The 18,280-nt window shown below is 40.3% G+C and overlaps 1 protein-coding gene across 2 annotated transcripts in view; it reads right to left on the bottom strand.

The window, feature by feature from the left end:
* Nucleotides 1-18,280, bottom strand: part of LAMA3 (laminin subunit alpha 3) — a 241,526-nt gene that overhangs the window by 53,262 nt on the left and 169,984 nt on the right. For both annotated transcript variants that reach the window (XM_089895011.1, XM_022586836.3), the window contains 8 exons: nt 18,025-18,105; nt 11,569-11,675; nt 8,422-8,472; nt 7,358-7,509; nt 2,383-2,493; nt 2,156-2,267; nt 1,777-1,944; nt 129-325 (listed from right to left, as the gene is read on the bottom strand). In XM_089895011.1, the coding sequence (XP_089751137.1) occupies nt 129-325; nt 1,777-1,944; nt 2,156-2,267; nt 2,383-2,493; nt 7,358-7,509; nt 8,422-8,472; nt 11,569-11,675; nt 18,025-18,105 (979 nt within the window). The remainder of the gene's footprint in view (nt 1-128; nt 326-1,776; nt 1,945-2,155; nt 2,268-2,382; nt 2,494-7,357; nt 7,510-8,421; nt 8,473-11,568; nt 11,676-18,024; nt 18,106-18,280) is intronic.

The following is an 18,280-nucleotide window of genomic DNA, read 5'->3' as shown; positions in this document are numbered from 1 at the left end:
CGCGCCTATTTGATTAGGGCTTCCTGTACAGACAGCTGCCTGGCTCTGCCACTTTATTAACGATAAAGATTCCTGTTCTCTCATCCTTGTCATTAACCAAACCATGCAGATTCTGACCGTGACCTCACCTTGATGGATTCCAAAGCCCTCTCGTTCTCTCGGTTGAGGCTGGTGGCCTGCTTTGCTTGGGCACTGGCCTCCTGTAGAGCGGCACGGAGGTCACTGAGTTTGGCTTCGTATTCATTTAAAGAATCTCGTATATTCTTCACAAGCCCATTGTTCTCCACCTGGTGGTTTTCCAGCCAGCTCCTTATCCGAGTCAGCACTGTAATACATCACCTTTTTGTTTTCCACTTGAGAGATGAGTACATTGGAAAGCTAACTTATAAAGACTACAGAAGGAGAATTGAGTTTCTACTCACTTCATGGTTTTCCTTGAACTTGCAAGGGAACAGGAAAGGAAACTAGCATTTATGTTATGTTATACACACACTGTCTCATTTAACTTTCGTGACAACCACATGAAAACAGTAATTATCAACCTCATGTTTCAGATAGGAAAATGGATGGCCTGAGAAATTGGGTGACAAGGTTTTAGCCTTGGGACTTGAACTTGACCTGCAGAGCACAAAGCACATGCTCTTTCTACTACTAACACTGTCTCCTTGCAGCTAAAAGCCAAGGCTAATATTACATTTAAACAATACAAATGCTAAAAGAGAACTGCTACTATCTGTAACCACTGATACATCATTTTACTAGAGAATAAAGGTCAGTATTTGGAAAAATATACACCAAATTATTATTTCTTACAGTTTTGAGCTAATGAGGCTTTTTCCCTAACCCAAACCTTTAGATATATTCAGTTAATTTCTAGTATATTCATTTTTGGAGGTAACAGTAGTGCTAATATCGATGTATGATTCAAAAGCTCAATGGTGATAAGGTGACCATTAAAAACGATATGAGAGAGCTGAGTGGAGATGAATGAAAGAAGAATGAAAATGCAGTTAAAAAGGAACAAGAGGTATCAGTGTCTAATATCTAAGAAGAAACTTTTTTTTTTGCATGATGGTAAGATATTCTATTCTATGGATAAAGAAGATGTGGTACATATGTACAATGGAATATTACTCAGCCTTTAAAAAGAATGAAATAATGCCATTTGCAGCAACATGGATGGACCTAGAGATTATCATACTAAGTGAAGTAAGCCAAACAAAGACAAAAACCATACGATAGCACTTATATGTGGAATCTAAAATATGACACAAATGAACCTATCTATGAAAAAGAAACAGACTCACAGACATAGAGGAGACTTGTGATTGCCAAGGAGTGGGGAGGGAGGGAAGGATTGAGAGGCTGGGATTGGTAGATGTAAACTCTTATACATAGGATGGATAAACAACAAGCTTCTACTGTAGAGTACAGGGAACTATATTCAATATCCTGTGATAAACCATAACGGAAAATAACGTGAAAGAGAATGTATATATACGTATAACTGAAATCACTTTGCTGTACAGCAGAAATTAACACAACATTGTAAATCAACTATACTTCAATAAGTTAAAAAAAAAGTGTTGTTCTGTCCTAGGGCTTCTCAGTAATCTGAAGGGGCTACCTACTTTCACCACATGATCCTCTACCAGTAATATACGCTGAAAGGACGAGCCCCTCCACCTGGCACCGGTGACTAGATATTGCACTCTGCACACCGTATTTCAAACCAATTAGAACGGATTGTATGCAAGAATTTGGGAGGGTCCTTACGAAGCTGAGCCTCTCTTTTTTCAGCTTCTGCTTCCCTCAGGTTCTTCCCAAAGTTGCGGTTCCTCAGTTCCCTCAACATGCGCTCCGCTTCAGCCAGCTTTCTGGAAAAATCGTCCAAAGGCAAGTTGTTTCCTTCTCCTTCTGTCCCAGAGATCTGCTTCACAAGAACTGGAAAAACATCAAGCAGTTTATTGAACTGGGAATTCTGGACTCCAGCAGACTACTAAAAAAAAAAAGGCCGAGATTTTTATGGAGGGTTCATATTGGTTTTTTAGTATCACTACAGGTTCTTTTTCATAATGTTGAACTTTTTCTTTGTACAACAAAGGCTACAAGGTAATATAAAAGATGTTTAATTGGGCTGAGTAACTCTTCTTACCGTGCACATTCCGGATGACATTTTTAATCTTTGTGTCCAGCTCTTTGGCGCCTTGGGTTGTCCGATCAACATTGCTATATAATGTTTGAGCTTTTCTGGAATTTATTTGAACCTATATGAAAAACAAATTGATGAGCAAAATGTAAGTTGATGGGAGGAAAAAACTAACAGTATTCTGAAAGCAAAAAAAAAAAAAAAAAGTTAAGGTTATTGACCTAACACATTACCTTTTCTTGCAAAGTTTCAAATTCACGATTCAAGTTACTCAGTTCTTTTTCCAGGCCATCCAGTTTTGATTTATGATTTGAAATGGTGGAACTGTAGCTGAGCAACTGGCTCTGAAAGTAACATACAAAGTTAATCTCACTTTAGAGTAGAAATTTGGAGGGAAGTCTTACCAAGTTGGTAAACCTGGTGATGATGTGAAGATTCATTTAGCAAGACCAATGCTGATCCTTAGGAAAAAAAATATGGTTCTTTGAAATAGGCCACATGAAGAATAAATTTCTGATGTAAGTTGCGATATGGCTCTAAAATAAAGTAGTAAAATTTTAAAACATGAAGAGACAAGAGATACTTTATTTGAATTAACGATCTAACCGTATAGAAATGAGGGTGATGCCACTTACTTGATGTATTAAGGTTTAGATTCTATTATAAAGAATTGTTCAGTTATTTTTAACCTATATGTTACCTGATAATACTAAAAAGAAGTGCCTATGGCTACTCTATTCAAGGACTCATTAGATTCAAAGAATTATAGAGCAGGAGAGAAATTTGTGGCTCATTTAATTGAATACCCTTATTCAATATGAAAAAAAAATGAGAAAACAGAAGCCCAAAGAAGTTGGGTGACCCATCCATGCCACAGCAGTACAGGTGATTACTGATTGCTTCAGGACTCAAATCCTGGTCCCCTGTCCTTTTTGGGGAACTCAACAGCCTCATTACTTTTAGAGGGTGACATTGCCTCATATAATATCTAGAGTAGTAAATATTTTCAATCTTGGGGAAAAATATGTTAATACCTTGAGAATTTTTACAAGAAAAAGCAAAATTATTATCTCTATTTGCACACGAGAACCAGTGTTGGGTAAAAGAGCACAGGCTTTCCAGCTCAGGTCCACACCCTAGGTTCACCACTTAATAGATAAGCTCACTGGACTTTATCTCCTTCATCTGTATATTGGTGATTATAATATTAAGCTGCTGGGTTGTTTTCAGTGGTAAGTGGGCTAATGCATTATAAAATGCCACATACATACGACCATCCAAAAAATTAGTTGCTTTCTCATACATATTCCTACTGAATTTTCATAGTGTTTGTGTGATATTGCAAGAAGATAGTTCTATTTTAATTTTGTTATAGGCAAATAAGGCACATCATTCTAAAGAGTGTTAGTAGAAGTATAAGAAGTAAGAAGTATAGTGGGTAAAGCATGGTCTTTAGAATTTCATCTTGTGTATGAATAATGGTTGACAATCAATCACCCTACTTTCAAAACCCTCACCAGTCCCAGACATCAGAGTTTACAGAGAACAAAATTATCTGTTGGATCTTTTTTACACTTTTCTCAAGTTCATACAAATCTATAAAAACAGACTGACATTTTCCTGAGTAGATATTCTTTTATTTTGTCAAAAAAAGGTTACAACTTTCTGTGACTTTCTACATTCACAGAGCAGGTTAACACATGTAGATTTTACTAATTCTGTTTTATTATAATCTGCACTAGAGGACAAACTGGAATTTGTGCAACAATGCCCTGATTGTTCCAGATGTTTTATTTTTAATTTTTGCAGACAGGAAGACAAAAGTCATTCTTACCTTTGCTCCCCTTTCTGTAATGCATCTTTTTATTTTCAGCCTGCTTTTAAGTATGTCAACTTATTTTTGTTTTTAAAGCAATTAATTAATGGTGGGCTTTAGTAAGACTTTTATTCTGTATCCTGCTTGGAATTCACAGGACTTCTTAGAGCTGTGAGTTAATAGTTTTGCCTCAAAATTGGAACATTTTCTACCGTTAAATGCACAAATATTTTTCTGCCCCTTACTCACTTCATTTTTCTTCAGTGACAACAATTACATATAGGTTTGGTGACTTGATGTTGTCCCACAGGTCAATGAGGCTCTTTCTGTTTTTGTTCGTTTGATTTTTTAAAAGCTTTACTGAGGTATAACTGACATACAACAAAAGGCACGTGTTTAAAGTACACAATTTGATATGCTTTGACACATGACCCATGAAATTGTCTCCACAATTAAGAAACATTTCCTCATGCCCCTTGTAACCTCTCCCCCCGATTCTCCCTGACACTTCCTTCCCCATCACCAGGAACACACACTATTAGATTACTTTTCGTTTTCTAGAACTGTGCACAACTTATGATTGTCACACATAAACATGCACACACTCATTAGGATATGAACTTTCCTTGGTTTGGCTTCTTTCAGTCAGAGTACTTATTCTGAGATTCACCCATGCATCAGTAGTTCATTACAATTTATTTATGCCTTCACCTGCTGACAGACTTTTGGGATGTTTCTGATTTTTGCTTATTGCAAATAAAGCTGCCAAAAAAAAAAAAAAAAGGAATTTCACCTTGGCTTGAATTCTTCTGGAACCACCACATACTAGCTGTGTGACTGAAGGCAAGTTACTTAGCTTTTCCAGGCCTGTTAAATAAAAATAACACTATTTTCCTCATAGGATGTTGTGAGACGTAAGGAAAGCACTTAGCACAGAGCCTGGCACATAGGATGGATACCAAAATGTTGGTTTCCTTCCCTTCATTGAAAAAATGCAGGGTTGTACTGATGACATCAAAGTAACCCAAGTGGCTCTTCTTTTTCTCTGAAAACATAAAGACTTCCCCCCCTCCTCTCCATGTTAAGCCTGCAAACCATGCTCTAAAATTACCCTAATGGGATGGAAAAGAACCAGTTTTCTAGCATTAGTTTTTGCTGTATGTACTCAACCATAGCCACTAATGGTTTACAATCAGCCCTCATTCCAAAAGCACTTATTAAAGTTTCCCCAAACCCTCTTTCACTATGTCTAGCTTAGGGTTTATCTCATCTACCGATTTATTTTACTTTGAGTATATTTTTTCATTTCCACGAGTTTTACTTAGATCTTTTCATATTTACCTCTTCTTGTTTGGTTTCTGGTGTTTAAAATTTTTTTCTAATTTCTTGTTCCTTCTACTGGATGTTATTCTCTTTTTTTTTTCTGGTACGTGGGCCTCTCACTGTTGTGGCCTCTCGCGTTGCAGAGCACAGGCTCCGGACACGCAGGCTCAGTGGCCATGGCTCACGGGCCCAGCCACTCCGCGGCATGTGGGATCTTCCTGGACCGGGACACGAACCCGTGTCCCCTGCATCGGCAGGCGGACTCTCAACCACTGCGCCACCAGGGAAGTCCTGGATGTTATTCTTTAAAGTAATTTTCAGATTGTCCTATGATTTTCATTTTCTCTGAAGGGAACTCATCACTTGACTGTTGCTTCTGCTGCATGTCTTTCTTATTATCTGTCTGTTACAGTGTTTGCAGGCTCCTTCCAAGAGGGAGATTTCTTCTTCTCCCTGCACTCTCTGTGCCCTGTCCAGTGATCTTGTGGTCATCACTACTCCCACCCCAGGACCAGGTGTTATAGTGACAGCTTAGGACTTGCACATTATGGTGATAGTGAGAATGTCACATTTCAGCACAGATCCTGGTTTGTGAGTCTTGTCCACATCCTGGCTGCAAGGTTGTCCTTTCTTAGGTTCTCATACAGCCATTGTCCAACAATGGGAATTGCAAAGTTTTGAGGTTGCTTTTTCAGCCTCCATTTATAGGCAGAAGAGCCCCCGTTTTCCCCCCAGGGAGCCTGACTCTGGCCCGTGGGGCACTTTCGGCCCTAGTACTTCTTAGGATACCTCTTGACCACCTTCTTTCCAACTGTACATAGTACATGTTCTGAGCTATGAAACAGACATCAGCACATTTAAGAGAACTGGAATCATAAAGTATGTTCTCTGACCCCAAAAGAGTTAAACTAGAAATCAATAACAGAGAGTTATCTGGAAAATCCCCAATTCAGAAATTAAACAATACAGTTCTAGTCACAAGAGGAATTAGAAAATTTTTCTTTTTTCTTTGGCCACGCTGCGTGGCTTGTGGGATCTCAGTTTCCAACCAGGGATTGAACCCAGGCCACAGCAGTGAAGCCCAGAATCCTAACCGCTAGGCCACTAGGGAGCTCCCTAGAAAATCTTTTGAATTGAATGAAAATGAAAACACAACATTTTAAAATGTGTGGAATACAGCTAAAGCAGTGCTTAGGGGAAAACTTATAGCACTAAATGCTTATATTAAGAAAGGTTTTGGATCAGTAAATAAGCTTTTATCTTAAGAAACTAGAAAATGAATGGCAAACTAAACCCAAAGCAAGCAGAAGGAAGAAAAGATATGGATAAGAACAGAAGTCAATGAAATTGAAAACTGAAGAAAAGCAGAGAGAAATCAATGAAATAAAAAGATCAATAAAATTGATAAACCTCTAGCCAGAATAATCAAAAAAAGAGATAAGACACAAATGACCAATAACCAGAATGAATGAGAAAGCATCACTACAGATTTTGCAGATATTAAAAGGATAAGGAAAAATTATAAACAACTGTATTGCAATACATTTGGTAATTTAGACGAAATAGAAAAATTGTTTGAAAGGCACAAATTACTAAATATCACTCAAGAAGAAACAGATAAATCCTAATTGTCCCATATCTATTTTTAAATTGTACTTACAGTTTAATTTTTAAAAAAGCTTTCAACAAAGAAAATCCCAGGCCCACATGGCTTCACTGGAAAATTCCATCAAACATTTAAAGAAGAATTAATAACAACTGTACTCAAATTCGTACGAGTCTTCCAAATGCAAAACAGTGAGCTAAAGTTATGAGAAAAATGAGCCCAGAAACATTCAGTATGTAAGGAATGTTCCTTAGAAGTGTTAGTTTTGTGTGTTCACCGGTACTTTTCACCAGTAAAAATCTAATCTTCATTTAGATCAGAGGAAGGAGGACAGCCTCCCTGAGCCTTAAGTGGAGTCAAGTTCCCCCCTTTCTCACGTGAGGAGTATTCGTTCACACAGCATCTCTCTTCACCAAGTATCTGCTCTGGGTCAGGCATCATGCTGGACCAACAGAGTACTTACCCTCAGGTCCTTGGTCTGGGTCTCCAAGTGCCTCATCTGCTCCAGGGTCCCCACGCTGACACTCAGGCCCTGCAGCTGAGACTTGACCAGGAGGAGCTCGTCCTCCATGGTGGCCAGGTCGTTCAAGAGCGTCATCACACAGCTGTCACAATCTGTGGGGGTCGCAATCAAAGGCACAAGTGCTGTGGGCTGGAGCCACAGGAATGCAAACAGAGCCCTAGAGCTGTGCCGCCCAGCTAATACACACATAGCCCATCACAGGCAAAAATCACAATCCTGGACTTCTCCGGGAAAGATGCAGATTCTGAAAAAGGGAGATCTCTAGACAAGGGGCATTTGACAAAGAAATGGTGGAATGGGGAAAAAGGGTGAGGGTGGTCAAAAGGTACAAACTTCCAGTTATACGATAAGTAAGTTCTTGGGATGTAATGTACAGCACAGTGACTACAGTTAACGACACTGTATTATATATTTAAAAGTTGCTAGAAGAGTAGATCTTAAAAATTCCTAATGCAAGACAGAAAATTTGTAACTGTGTGAGGTGATGGATGGTAACTAAGTTAATTGTGGTGATCATTTCACAACATATACATATATCAAATCATTATGTTATATACTTTAATACAATGTTGCATATCAATTATATCTCAGTAAAACTGGGCAAAGAAAGAAATGGTGAATCTATTCAACTTGTTGCTTATTTTGTATGTGGGAAAAGAGTAATAAATAGTTTTTATTTATTGAGTGCTTGCTATTTACCAAGAATCATGATAAGGGATTTATAAGCATTTTTCCAACAGCTATATGAGGTTGGTATAGTTATTACCAACCTCAGTTTTACCATCTGACAAATGATGAAACCGAGGCTTGAAGAAGTAAGGTCATTTGCACAAGGTCATACAGATTTTAGTTGACAGAGGCTGGATGTGACTCTAAGTAGCCCTCCTTCCATCACCTCCCACCACTGCTTTCCCAGACTCGAAACGGCGTGTCCCAGTATAGGGCTCACGGATTTTAAGCTGAACCCCACAACTTGGAAAGGAGGGGGCCATTTCTTTTCTCACCGTCACATTCTTCTCCAGGGCCACCATCTTTGGGTTCCTGGTTTATGCAGTCTGAAATGAGGAGTAACCAGAGAAGACAGGAGACAGCGTTATTAAACTTACTCTTCATGTGCTTTTTTCTTTTTTCTTTTTTTGCGGTATGCGGGCCTCTCACCGTTGTGGCCTCTCCTGTTACGGAGCACAGGCTCCGGACGCGCAGGCCTGCGCCATGGCTCACAGGCCCAGCCACTCGCGGCATGTGGGATCTTCCCGGACCGGGGCACGAACCCGTGTCCCCTGCATCGGCAGGCGGACTCTCAACCACTGCGCCACCAGGAAAGCCCCTTCACGTGCTTTTTAACTTGGCTTTGGGGAAAGCTAGTTTTGTGTTCAGTCACCCAGCCACACAGCATTGCCGGCTCTTCCCTTTTCCCTCCCTCCTCGGTGCCATTGCTTGGGGAGCTGTCTCATTTCCCAACAATCTTGCTACAGGAACTTCTCGTGTGGCCTCTCTGATTATATATTCAGTTTCTTCTCTACAAAGGGTCATGCCATTCTTATGAAATGAAATCTCCTAATCGCTGGTGTTGTCCTCATTTGGTAGCCTCCTATACAACTGCTGATGTCTCTTCTAATATCATTCAAGAACATTCAATAAACACTGAGCACCTCTGAGCATTCCCAGTGTGCCATGGCCCTGTGTTAGGGGCAGGAATACAAAGATAGCAAGGCAAAAGTCTCTGGTGTCCTGTAGTTCAATGGTCCTATGGGGGAGACAGGCACATTTCACAACAGTGCGACAGATGCTGTGAGATATGCACACGAAGTTAGTGGACCTACTCCACCACCTACTGCTCACATATGCTGAATATTGAGGTTCTCAGCTATAGACGGGAAAGCCTAATGGTCACCCATGGACATTCTTTACTCCTCCCACTTCTACTTCTTTCCCCATACCATGCATTCTTACACTGAAATGCCCTCTCATTTTCCTGTGAAAAATCATCTGACTTTATTAAAGGAAAACTCTAAGCTTGAAACTTTCCTAGACATGCTACAGGGAAGCTTTCAGGTGTGTTCCCAGCAGCCACACCTTGTGTGTATACACATACGTTTTGAACCACATTTATGTTTAACTGTAAAAATATATATATAAGTTCACTATGGAAAATTTGGGAAAATCAGCAAAATGAGATAAAACATTATCCTTGAGCCTACCACTCAAAGACGGTAAGTGTCTCCTCACAGTATATTTGTAGACATTTTATTATATGTAATCATAGGTTTCTCTTACTCATCCTTTTTAAAAAAATCTTTTACTCACTCTTATATGGACATATAGCTGTGTCACTTTAATTTCCTCAATTAGACCGTAAATGCCTTACAGGCAGGAAACATAGTTTTATTTCCTTCACAAACTCCTGCAAACACAGTATATGGGGGACTTGGCTTAGGAAGAGGACTGATTTATCAGGGCAATTTTCTCAACAAGTTTGAGTTTTGACCACCAAGGAATCTGTACGTTATTAATTGAAAGAAAGAATGAAAAAGAGGGAAAAAAGCTCACAGGAACAAACGTGTCTCACAGGTGAGCATTTTCTTCCATTTCTGGAACAAAGAGTTCCCATCCTCATTCTAGGTTGGTTACTTTTGCTATTAGAAAAAGCATTCATCTCACGAGTAACGATGTGTCTGATGCCGAAACTTCTCCTGAACACCTCCAGTGACAGTAGAACTCATCTCCTTTTAAACCAGTCCTTCTCGTCTTTAAACATTTGACACTTCTTCCTCAGAATGATTTAAAATAGATCTCCCTCTAGCTTCCACTCCTGGATGTGAGTTCTCCATACCTTAAGCCACACAGAACAAGACCCACCCTTCTCCCACACATGTGCCTTTCAGATCCGTGCTTTCCAAGTCTCCTTTCCACCATCCTGGTCTGTCAGTCCTTCCTCATGTCACAGGGCTCTAAGTCCCTTCACAGCCTCATCTTCTTTCTGAACAAACTTGTAGCTTGTCTATTGCCTTGTAAAGACACGGGCCCCTTGTGGGGACTTGCATGGGCGGCAGACCAGGGAACAATGGCAGGCCACCTGGTTTTGGACACTAGAACTCAGTGGAGATAATACAAGGTGTCTAAGGGGCCACATTACCCTCTTGATTCATATTGGACTCACTGCTGACTGAAACCTCAGCCACGTCTCATTTATCACAAACTTATTTTTTTTTCCATTCAACTATAGGACCGACTCCACGCTTACCCCAACATAATTTTGTCTGGTTAGAACTGGCTCCTCATTCCAGGCTGTTGAGGCCCTATTTTATTCTAAATGTGTCATAGGAGGCATTTGCTAGCTCCTCCAACTTTGTATCACCTGATAACTGGGTGGGCAGGTCTTCTATATTTCCGTTCAAGTCTACGATGTTGAACAAGATGGGGCCCAGATGAAGCCCCAAACATGACAACAGACACCTCGTTCTAGACTGATAAGGCTCCATTTACTCTGCGTTCCTTTGGAAACAGTCACTTGACTGGATCTAATCCATACATCCAGGGTTTAGTTCTTCATCTTGTCTATAAGATGAGAGATTTTATCTAAGGATTTTGCATTGCACTACATCAATGGCATTTTCCTGATAAACCACATTCATATTCTCCATCAAAGAAGGACGTAGAGAGTCTTCCTGTTTTTCCAACTTCCTTTTTTTCCTAATGAACCTATACTAACTCCCAGTTAATGTTTTTTTCTTGGTATGTAAAATCCATCTTAATTATACACCCACATCCTAGAACAGTTACTGCTTTAATAGAAAGAGCGCTCTGACTCCTTCAGATACATACACGAAGGAAGCTGATGAGATGATTACCTTATAATGTCAAAGGGAGGTCTCAGCAAAAATCACCAAAATAGGGTCTGAAATTATTTTGGCTATAATTAGTGAAGTTTTAAAAACAATTTACCTAAAAAAAAAAAAACCTACTTGAAGTAAGTTATTCACCAAACCTGTGAATACTACCTAAGCATTCCCAACTTTGTCAAAACAAGGGGACAACTTGTTAGCTGGAATTGTGTATGTGGTTGCTGAAAATGTTTGCTTGGCTTCTTTGCCAGCTATTTTATACCAGTTTGATAAAGGTAGGTTAACAGACGTGTGAGTCGATCTTACCTCCCGTCAGGGGGTCACAACTGCCCAAATGGCCGTTGCTGTTACAGCTGCATGGTTGGCAGCTGCCTCCAAATTTCTGGGGATTTCCAAAATATCCTGGTGCACACCTACACAGAATACAGAAAAAGAGGGGAAACACCCAAAGGGCTCATCATTTATTCCACCCAATGTCTCAACTTCTAGCTCCCTGTTTGGGATCTTGTAACCCTATGAGAGGAAGGGCTGACATAGATTTGCAAGAGGGAATGTGTCTCAGTACAGAGCCATTTATGACTTGAATGAGAATGGTGAGGAGGGGAAGGCAGGCAGAGATTGCTCCCTTGCTCCTTGACACCCCAGATGACAAGGTTCTCAATCATCCCGACAGCCAAATGGCTGATGAACAAAATGCATACAGGAGCCAGTGGTTTGACCAATACGGAAATCAGGGGTGGGTGAATTTTACGCAAGAGTTGTGTTCCTGAAGATATCACACAAATACACACTGCTTAATTTATGGCTAATTTCCTCGAAGAAAAAACTTAAAGTAAAATTCATATAATTTCAATATTTTCATAAAGGGGGCTTTTATTAATATTTCCTATTGTACTATTTCAAGTCTGCATAATTCACATTTATTTGCACTAATTGCTGCAATGATGTACATAAGGGGCTTAAACAACTGAGCAGTTACAACTGCCACCTTAGCCCGAGCCTTTATTTATTTATTTTTTTTGCGGTACGCGGGCCTCTCACTGTTGTGGCCTCTCCCATTGCGGAGCACAGGCTCCGGACGCGCAGGCGCAGCAGCCATGGCTCACGGGCCCAGCCGCTCCGCGGCATGTGGGATCTTCCCGGACCGGGGCACGAACCCGTGTCCCCTGCATCGGCAGGCGGACTCTCAACCACTGCGCCACCAGGGAAGCCCCCGAGCCTTTATTATTCTAGATGATTTAGTGATGAGAACTCAGTTCCTTATTTATAAGGTAAAAGATCATATTTCCTTGATTGTGTCTGTTTTCTTCAAAAAATAACACAAACACATGTTAATGTTTCTGGAACTGGGATGTAAATTAAAATATTTCTGTTCATTAGCAAAATTCCACTCCCACTCTATCCCCCCTAAATTGTCATTAAATTGATGTGTGTGGTGTTTTATCATCAATGGAATTGATAGAATCAAGGAAATATGGCATTTGACTTTCTCAAATTTAAGCTTTTCATCAAAGAACTTTGAGACAATTTAAATATGCTTTACCAATGGATAAACTGGTGATATAGTGCAAAGGACACAGATTTTTTGTTTTGTTTTGTTTTTATGGGTTTTTTTTTTAACATCTTTATTGGAGTATAATTGTTTTACAATGGTGTGTTAGTTTCTGCTGTATAACAAAGTGAATGGGAGATCTTTTTTTTTTTTAATTTATTTTGGCTGCACCGGGTCTTAGTTGCAGCACGCAGGGTTGCGGATTTCTTAGTTGTGGCTGGCATGTGGGATCTAGTTCCCCGACCAGGGATCGAACCTGGGCCCCCTGCACTGGGAGCGCAGAGTCTTACTGACTGGACCACCAGGGAAGTCAGGACACGGGTTTTGAATCAGGAAGATCTGGCTAGACCTCCGTCTCTACCGCAGTCCATGTAATCTTGGGCTGTTATCTTAATCCCTCAAGCTTCCATTTCTTCATCTATTCCTCTTATGAAAATGTTAAGCTCCATGAGAATGTGAATTATTTTGGGTGGGCTGTTTTGCTCACTGATGCATCTCTAGCACCTGGGATAATGCCTGGACCCATATTAGGTGTCAAATATAAGTATATGCTGAATGAATGAATGAAAAATTGTACTAACAATACCTATTTTGGTGGGTGGATATAAGATAAAAGATAATATAGTAAAGAATCTAGTACAATGCCTGCACATAGTAGACATTCAGTAAAACGTAGCTACTGCTACTTTAAGACATGATAAAATATTCATATATATGTATGTATGTGTAATTGGTGTCATTTGGAATCCTACATTTTGGAAAATGGATAGGAAGCAGAAAACCCATGTATTCCCTAATTATCAAGAAGGTAACTAAGCTGAGGTGGCTTATCCAAGTCTACTAAGCAGGTTGTCCTAATAATAGGGCTTTATTTGGGGTGACCAGCCCCATATTCTGCCTAACAAACCATGCTACGCAAAAGATCTCAGTTTAAAATACTTTTTCTTTAGATGTCTCACCTACATCTAAACTTTCTAGGTAAAAGATACATATTTAAAAACTACCTTATTTAAAGTTACATAAATATTCAGGAAGTTTGATTCTGCTTCTCCCTTAATCTTGCAAAGCGTTAGTTACTGATTATGAGAAATAACTGGTTCTTTTATTCTCATTTTATGGTAGTGCTAAACACAACGGACTAAACTAAAACTTCCTGATTTCATAGATGACATCGGTACAGCAAATAAAGAGCAGACAGCACGTCTGTCATCTGTGGCTCTGAGTGGCCAAGGGAGAAATGTGTCCCAGAGCACGGGCTGAGGAGGGAAGCTTTTCCTATTCCCTCCCCACCTCTGCCCAGCTAGTTCCTGCATATATGCTTACTTTTCACCTTACTCTATGCTTGTATTTATCATCGCATAGTTAACCACTAGTGCCAGATGATGCCTGGCAGCCTGGCACAGAGCGGATGCTCAATAAGTGTTAACAAATGAAAAAATGTGACATTAAAATGGCATTAAGCTGTGGAAAAGTTAAAAAAAAAACACAAAAAAGCAATAGCTTGCTTTCCTGAGACATCAAACTTAAAAAACCTAAGCTGAGAAAACTGTTAATTAAGAATTTCCCTTTTCAATTCAGTTGCCGGTCAAATGGATGTCTCCTCCAACCTGGTGCCGTTTTCCACTTCACTGTTTGTGCAGAACCATAAGGAGGATTAAATTAGGAAGACTCTCCCAGGTGGGAGTCGCATAGCTTTCAAATCACGGAGCCTGGAAGACCCTCCCAAGCCTATTCCCCACCCCACCTGTCCTTCCTGTCTCAGTGTAGCTGCCCCTTCCGTCCCTCACCCTTCAGGGCTGGTTGATGCCCCTCTTGCTGCAGCCTGATTTAGCCCGGTTATGTTCTCTCTCTAGTTTAGCAGCTTATTTGTACATCTGTCCACCAATAGACTGGAAAACCCTTGAGGGCAGAATCTGTGCTCTGGTTGCTGATGTGTTTCTAATGCTTAGCACAGGGCCAGGCTTATACTAGGATCTCCATTCATTTTTCATCGAAGGAAAGAATGAATAAGTGTGGGCAATGTTCCTCCTGCAGAAATGAAAAACAGAAGAACTTTGAATTGCTCCTTTTTACCATAGGATAGTGTCCAGGCCCTCAGCTGATGCCCATAACAAGGCACTGCCTCCTTCTGCCCGTGGCAGCTACACTCTAGGCCCTTGGACTTTCTTGCATTACTTCCCTGACCTGAGCTGCCTTCCCCCTCCACCTCCCAGCTCCACTGGGTTCTAGTCATCCCTTTGACATACCTAAGTCCCACCTTGTCCATAAAATGTTTCAGATAACCCCAGTCTAGAGTAGCCCTCCCTTACTATGAAATCCAGTTGAATTAATTTTCTGGGTTTTTTTAAAGTAAAATTCTTCTAAAGTTATCCAGAAAAATAATATGCCAGAATGGTCCAGGAAAAAATTTAAATAAGGGTTACGAGGGGAGACTTGCTTAACCAAATAGTCAGAGTCATTTGATAGTTTCAGAAATGATACAGAAGTGATAATGGCACAAGAACCAAATAAAATGTACAAAACAAATCCAAGTTCGTATAGAAATTTCGTACACATTTACAGGACTTCCCTGGTGGTGTAGTGGTTAAGAACCCACCTGCCAATGCAGGGGACAGGGGTTCAAGCCCTGGTCCGGGAAAATCCCACATGCCATGGAGCAACTAAGCCCGTGCACCACAGCTACTGAGCTTGCGCTCTAGAGCCCATACTCTGCAACAAGAGAAGCCACTGCAATGAGAAGCCCGCGCACCGCAGCGAAGAGTAGCCCGCACTCACCACAACTAGACAAAGCCTGCGCTCAGCAACAAAGATTCAACACACCCAAAAAATAAATAAAAACTAAAATATAAAATAAAATCTGAAATCAAACCCCTAATTAAAAAAAAGAAATTTTGTACACATTTAGCTTTAGTGAATTCAACTAAAGGTACTTAGCCAAAGAGGGATGAGAGGATGAGGGCATGAGTGTAAGGGAAAAACAGCTGAAGTGACTGTCCCCATCACTCAGTGAGCACACGTCCTGCAGTGAGCATGACATGAGAGATGTGAACCTGCTATTCGCTCAGCTGGTCTAGTTTCCCCGTGCCTCTCCTAGAGTGACTGTTTCACCCTACAGAGTGTGATTCTGGGTGTAACCAAATGACATGTGCATTTCATGCAACATGGCCCCTGTATTACTGAGACATGGGACACTGGGATACTCAAGGTTATGCCAGCTCTGGTCAATTTTTGCCTGACATGTAGACCCTAAATCTATCTGCCCTGTGAGATGCAATACCACAAAAAAGTTGAGGTTCCAAATTTTCACCATCAAGATTTGAATGTAAGAAATAAAACCAGAAAAGTACTAAAACAAAATATGCATAAACATTTGCATATGCATAAACCTCTCTAAGTATGACACTAATGGCTGAAACCCTAAAGAATAAAAGAGTAGGTACAAATATAATAGAACTTAACTATTGCAGATCTAGAAATGACAAAACCAAACCAAAAAATATACAAATGAAAAACAAAACAGAGAAGTATATTTGCAATATATAGTATGAGGCATTTGTTTCCTCTAAAAGATTTGTACAAATCAACAAAAAAATAAAAGAACATTCCACTAGAAAAAAATGGGTAAAAGACCTGGAAAGCAATTCAAAAAAAAGATTTATAAATGGTCAATAAGCACATGAAAAAATCCAATTTAATTATTACCAAAAAATGTAACATAAAATGACATACAATGTTTCTCTATCAAACTGGCAATGTTTTTAAAAAGTGAACAGTCTTAGTATCCACTGGAGGCAGGCAGTTGCTCTTTTGCTGCTAGCCGGATGGTAAACAGATACAATCTTTCTGGAGGGCGATTTTGCAAAATGTATCGAAAGCCTGAAAAATGTCCCTATGCTTTGGCCCAAGGGATCGCTTCTATAATTACATCTCGAGGATTTATGTACACAAATATTTAGCTAACAGGATTCACTTTTAGTGCTGCTTTGAATGGAAAACAGTAAAGCTATTTCAAAGGCCAATAGTGGGGGATTATGGAACTTCAGGGGAACTTCCTGGTCCTGACGTGATGTTATCAATGAACACTTATTGATATGGAAATATACTACTAACATACTATTAGATGAGAAAACAAAACAGACAGCAAAATAGGAATCTACCTTTTTCTTTTAAGAAAAATCTATGCATATAGAACTGATCTGTAAGAACATACAACAGGCACTGTAGGTGGGCAGGCATGAGTATAGGGCAATTGCAGGGGTATGGTACATATTAGTTCTCTGCCTTATTAGTTCTTTGCTCACCTGTATTATATCATTTCTGTAATAATTATGTATTGATCTTATATTACAGTTATTTTAAATTTTAAAATGTTATCCATATGATTCATTTGTTATACTGTTACTTTTCCAGATATATGTGTGCTCTCTTCCCCTCTAGATGACAAGTACCTTCTATAGCCTTCACAATACTTGGCAGTGCCCTGGGCATAGTAGCTAATCATGAAATACCGCTCAGGAAAAACTAAAGCTTGGCTCTGTGGCCCTTTATGATCAAGTATGTACTTTCCATGTTGTAACATGTATTCTTTTGCTTCACAAACACCTATTATATGAATAGTACCACACTAGGCACTAGGGGTTCAGAAATGAGTGAGACACAGGCTGTCCTGCAAGTGTGGGCATTAAGAGGGGTGTGTGTGTAGGAATATCTAGGGCTGCTGATATGTGCGCATGTGTAGGAGTACGCAGAGTTGTACGTTTGTGTACAGGCAAGTAGGGATGTGTATATGTGGGGGTAGGAGTATGTAGGGATGAGTTTATATGGCGGTACGAGTATATAGATACATGTTGGGGGGTATGTAGGGTGTGCCCAGGAGTAGGGGTATGTAGGGGTATACATAGGTATGTAGAGGGGTGTTTGCTGGAGCGTATAGGACTATGACATATTGGACCTCGTTCTCAAATGGCTGAAACGGGTACAAAGCAAGAAAGAGAAGGAAGTTAATGATTTACTAAGTGAGCACACTTGTATTTTTCCCAAGAGACTTTTTTCCAGTCTCAATGAAACCAGCAGCCCCAGCCCTAGCTCTGAGCCTCAATCCAGCAGAGCCCCACTTACAGCCAGGGTGCCTGCAGCAGCCTGCCGGAAGAGCCCACCCCTACCTGCAAGACGGGGGAGGAGAGAAGGGGTGGGGGAGGGGCGGCACCCACCTTTCGCATTGTGTTCCTGTGTATCCAGCTTTGCAGAAGCACTTCACGTTTCCCCCAGTCACAACACAGCCGGTGGCAAAACTTGAAGAACGACAGAGAAAAGCCCCAGTAAAAACATAAGCTGATGGACTTTACGCTCATTATTTTTTGCCACAAAGAACCTGACTTGCCTTAAGTGAAACTGGAAACCAAGTGTCTGGCTACCTTTTGTGTGGAGAAAATTTTGCCCATCAAGACTTGTAGAGATAATGATGAA

This window comes from Delphinapterus leucas, chromosome 14 (assembly GCF_059928025.1).
Source record: "Delphinapterus leucas isolate spDelLeu-1000000601 "Yukka" chromosome 14, BTC_Dleu_Yukka2, whole genome shotgun sequence".
In the NCBI taxonomy this organism is placed as follows: domain Eukaryota; kingdom Metazoa; phylum Chordata; class Mammalia; order Artiodactyla; family Monodontidae; genus Delphinapterus; species Delphinapterus leucas.
The sequence above is the reverse complement of the archived record's forward strand: the minus strand, read 5'-3'. Positions and strand labels throughout refer to the sequence as shown.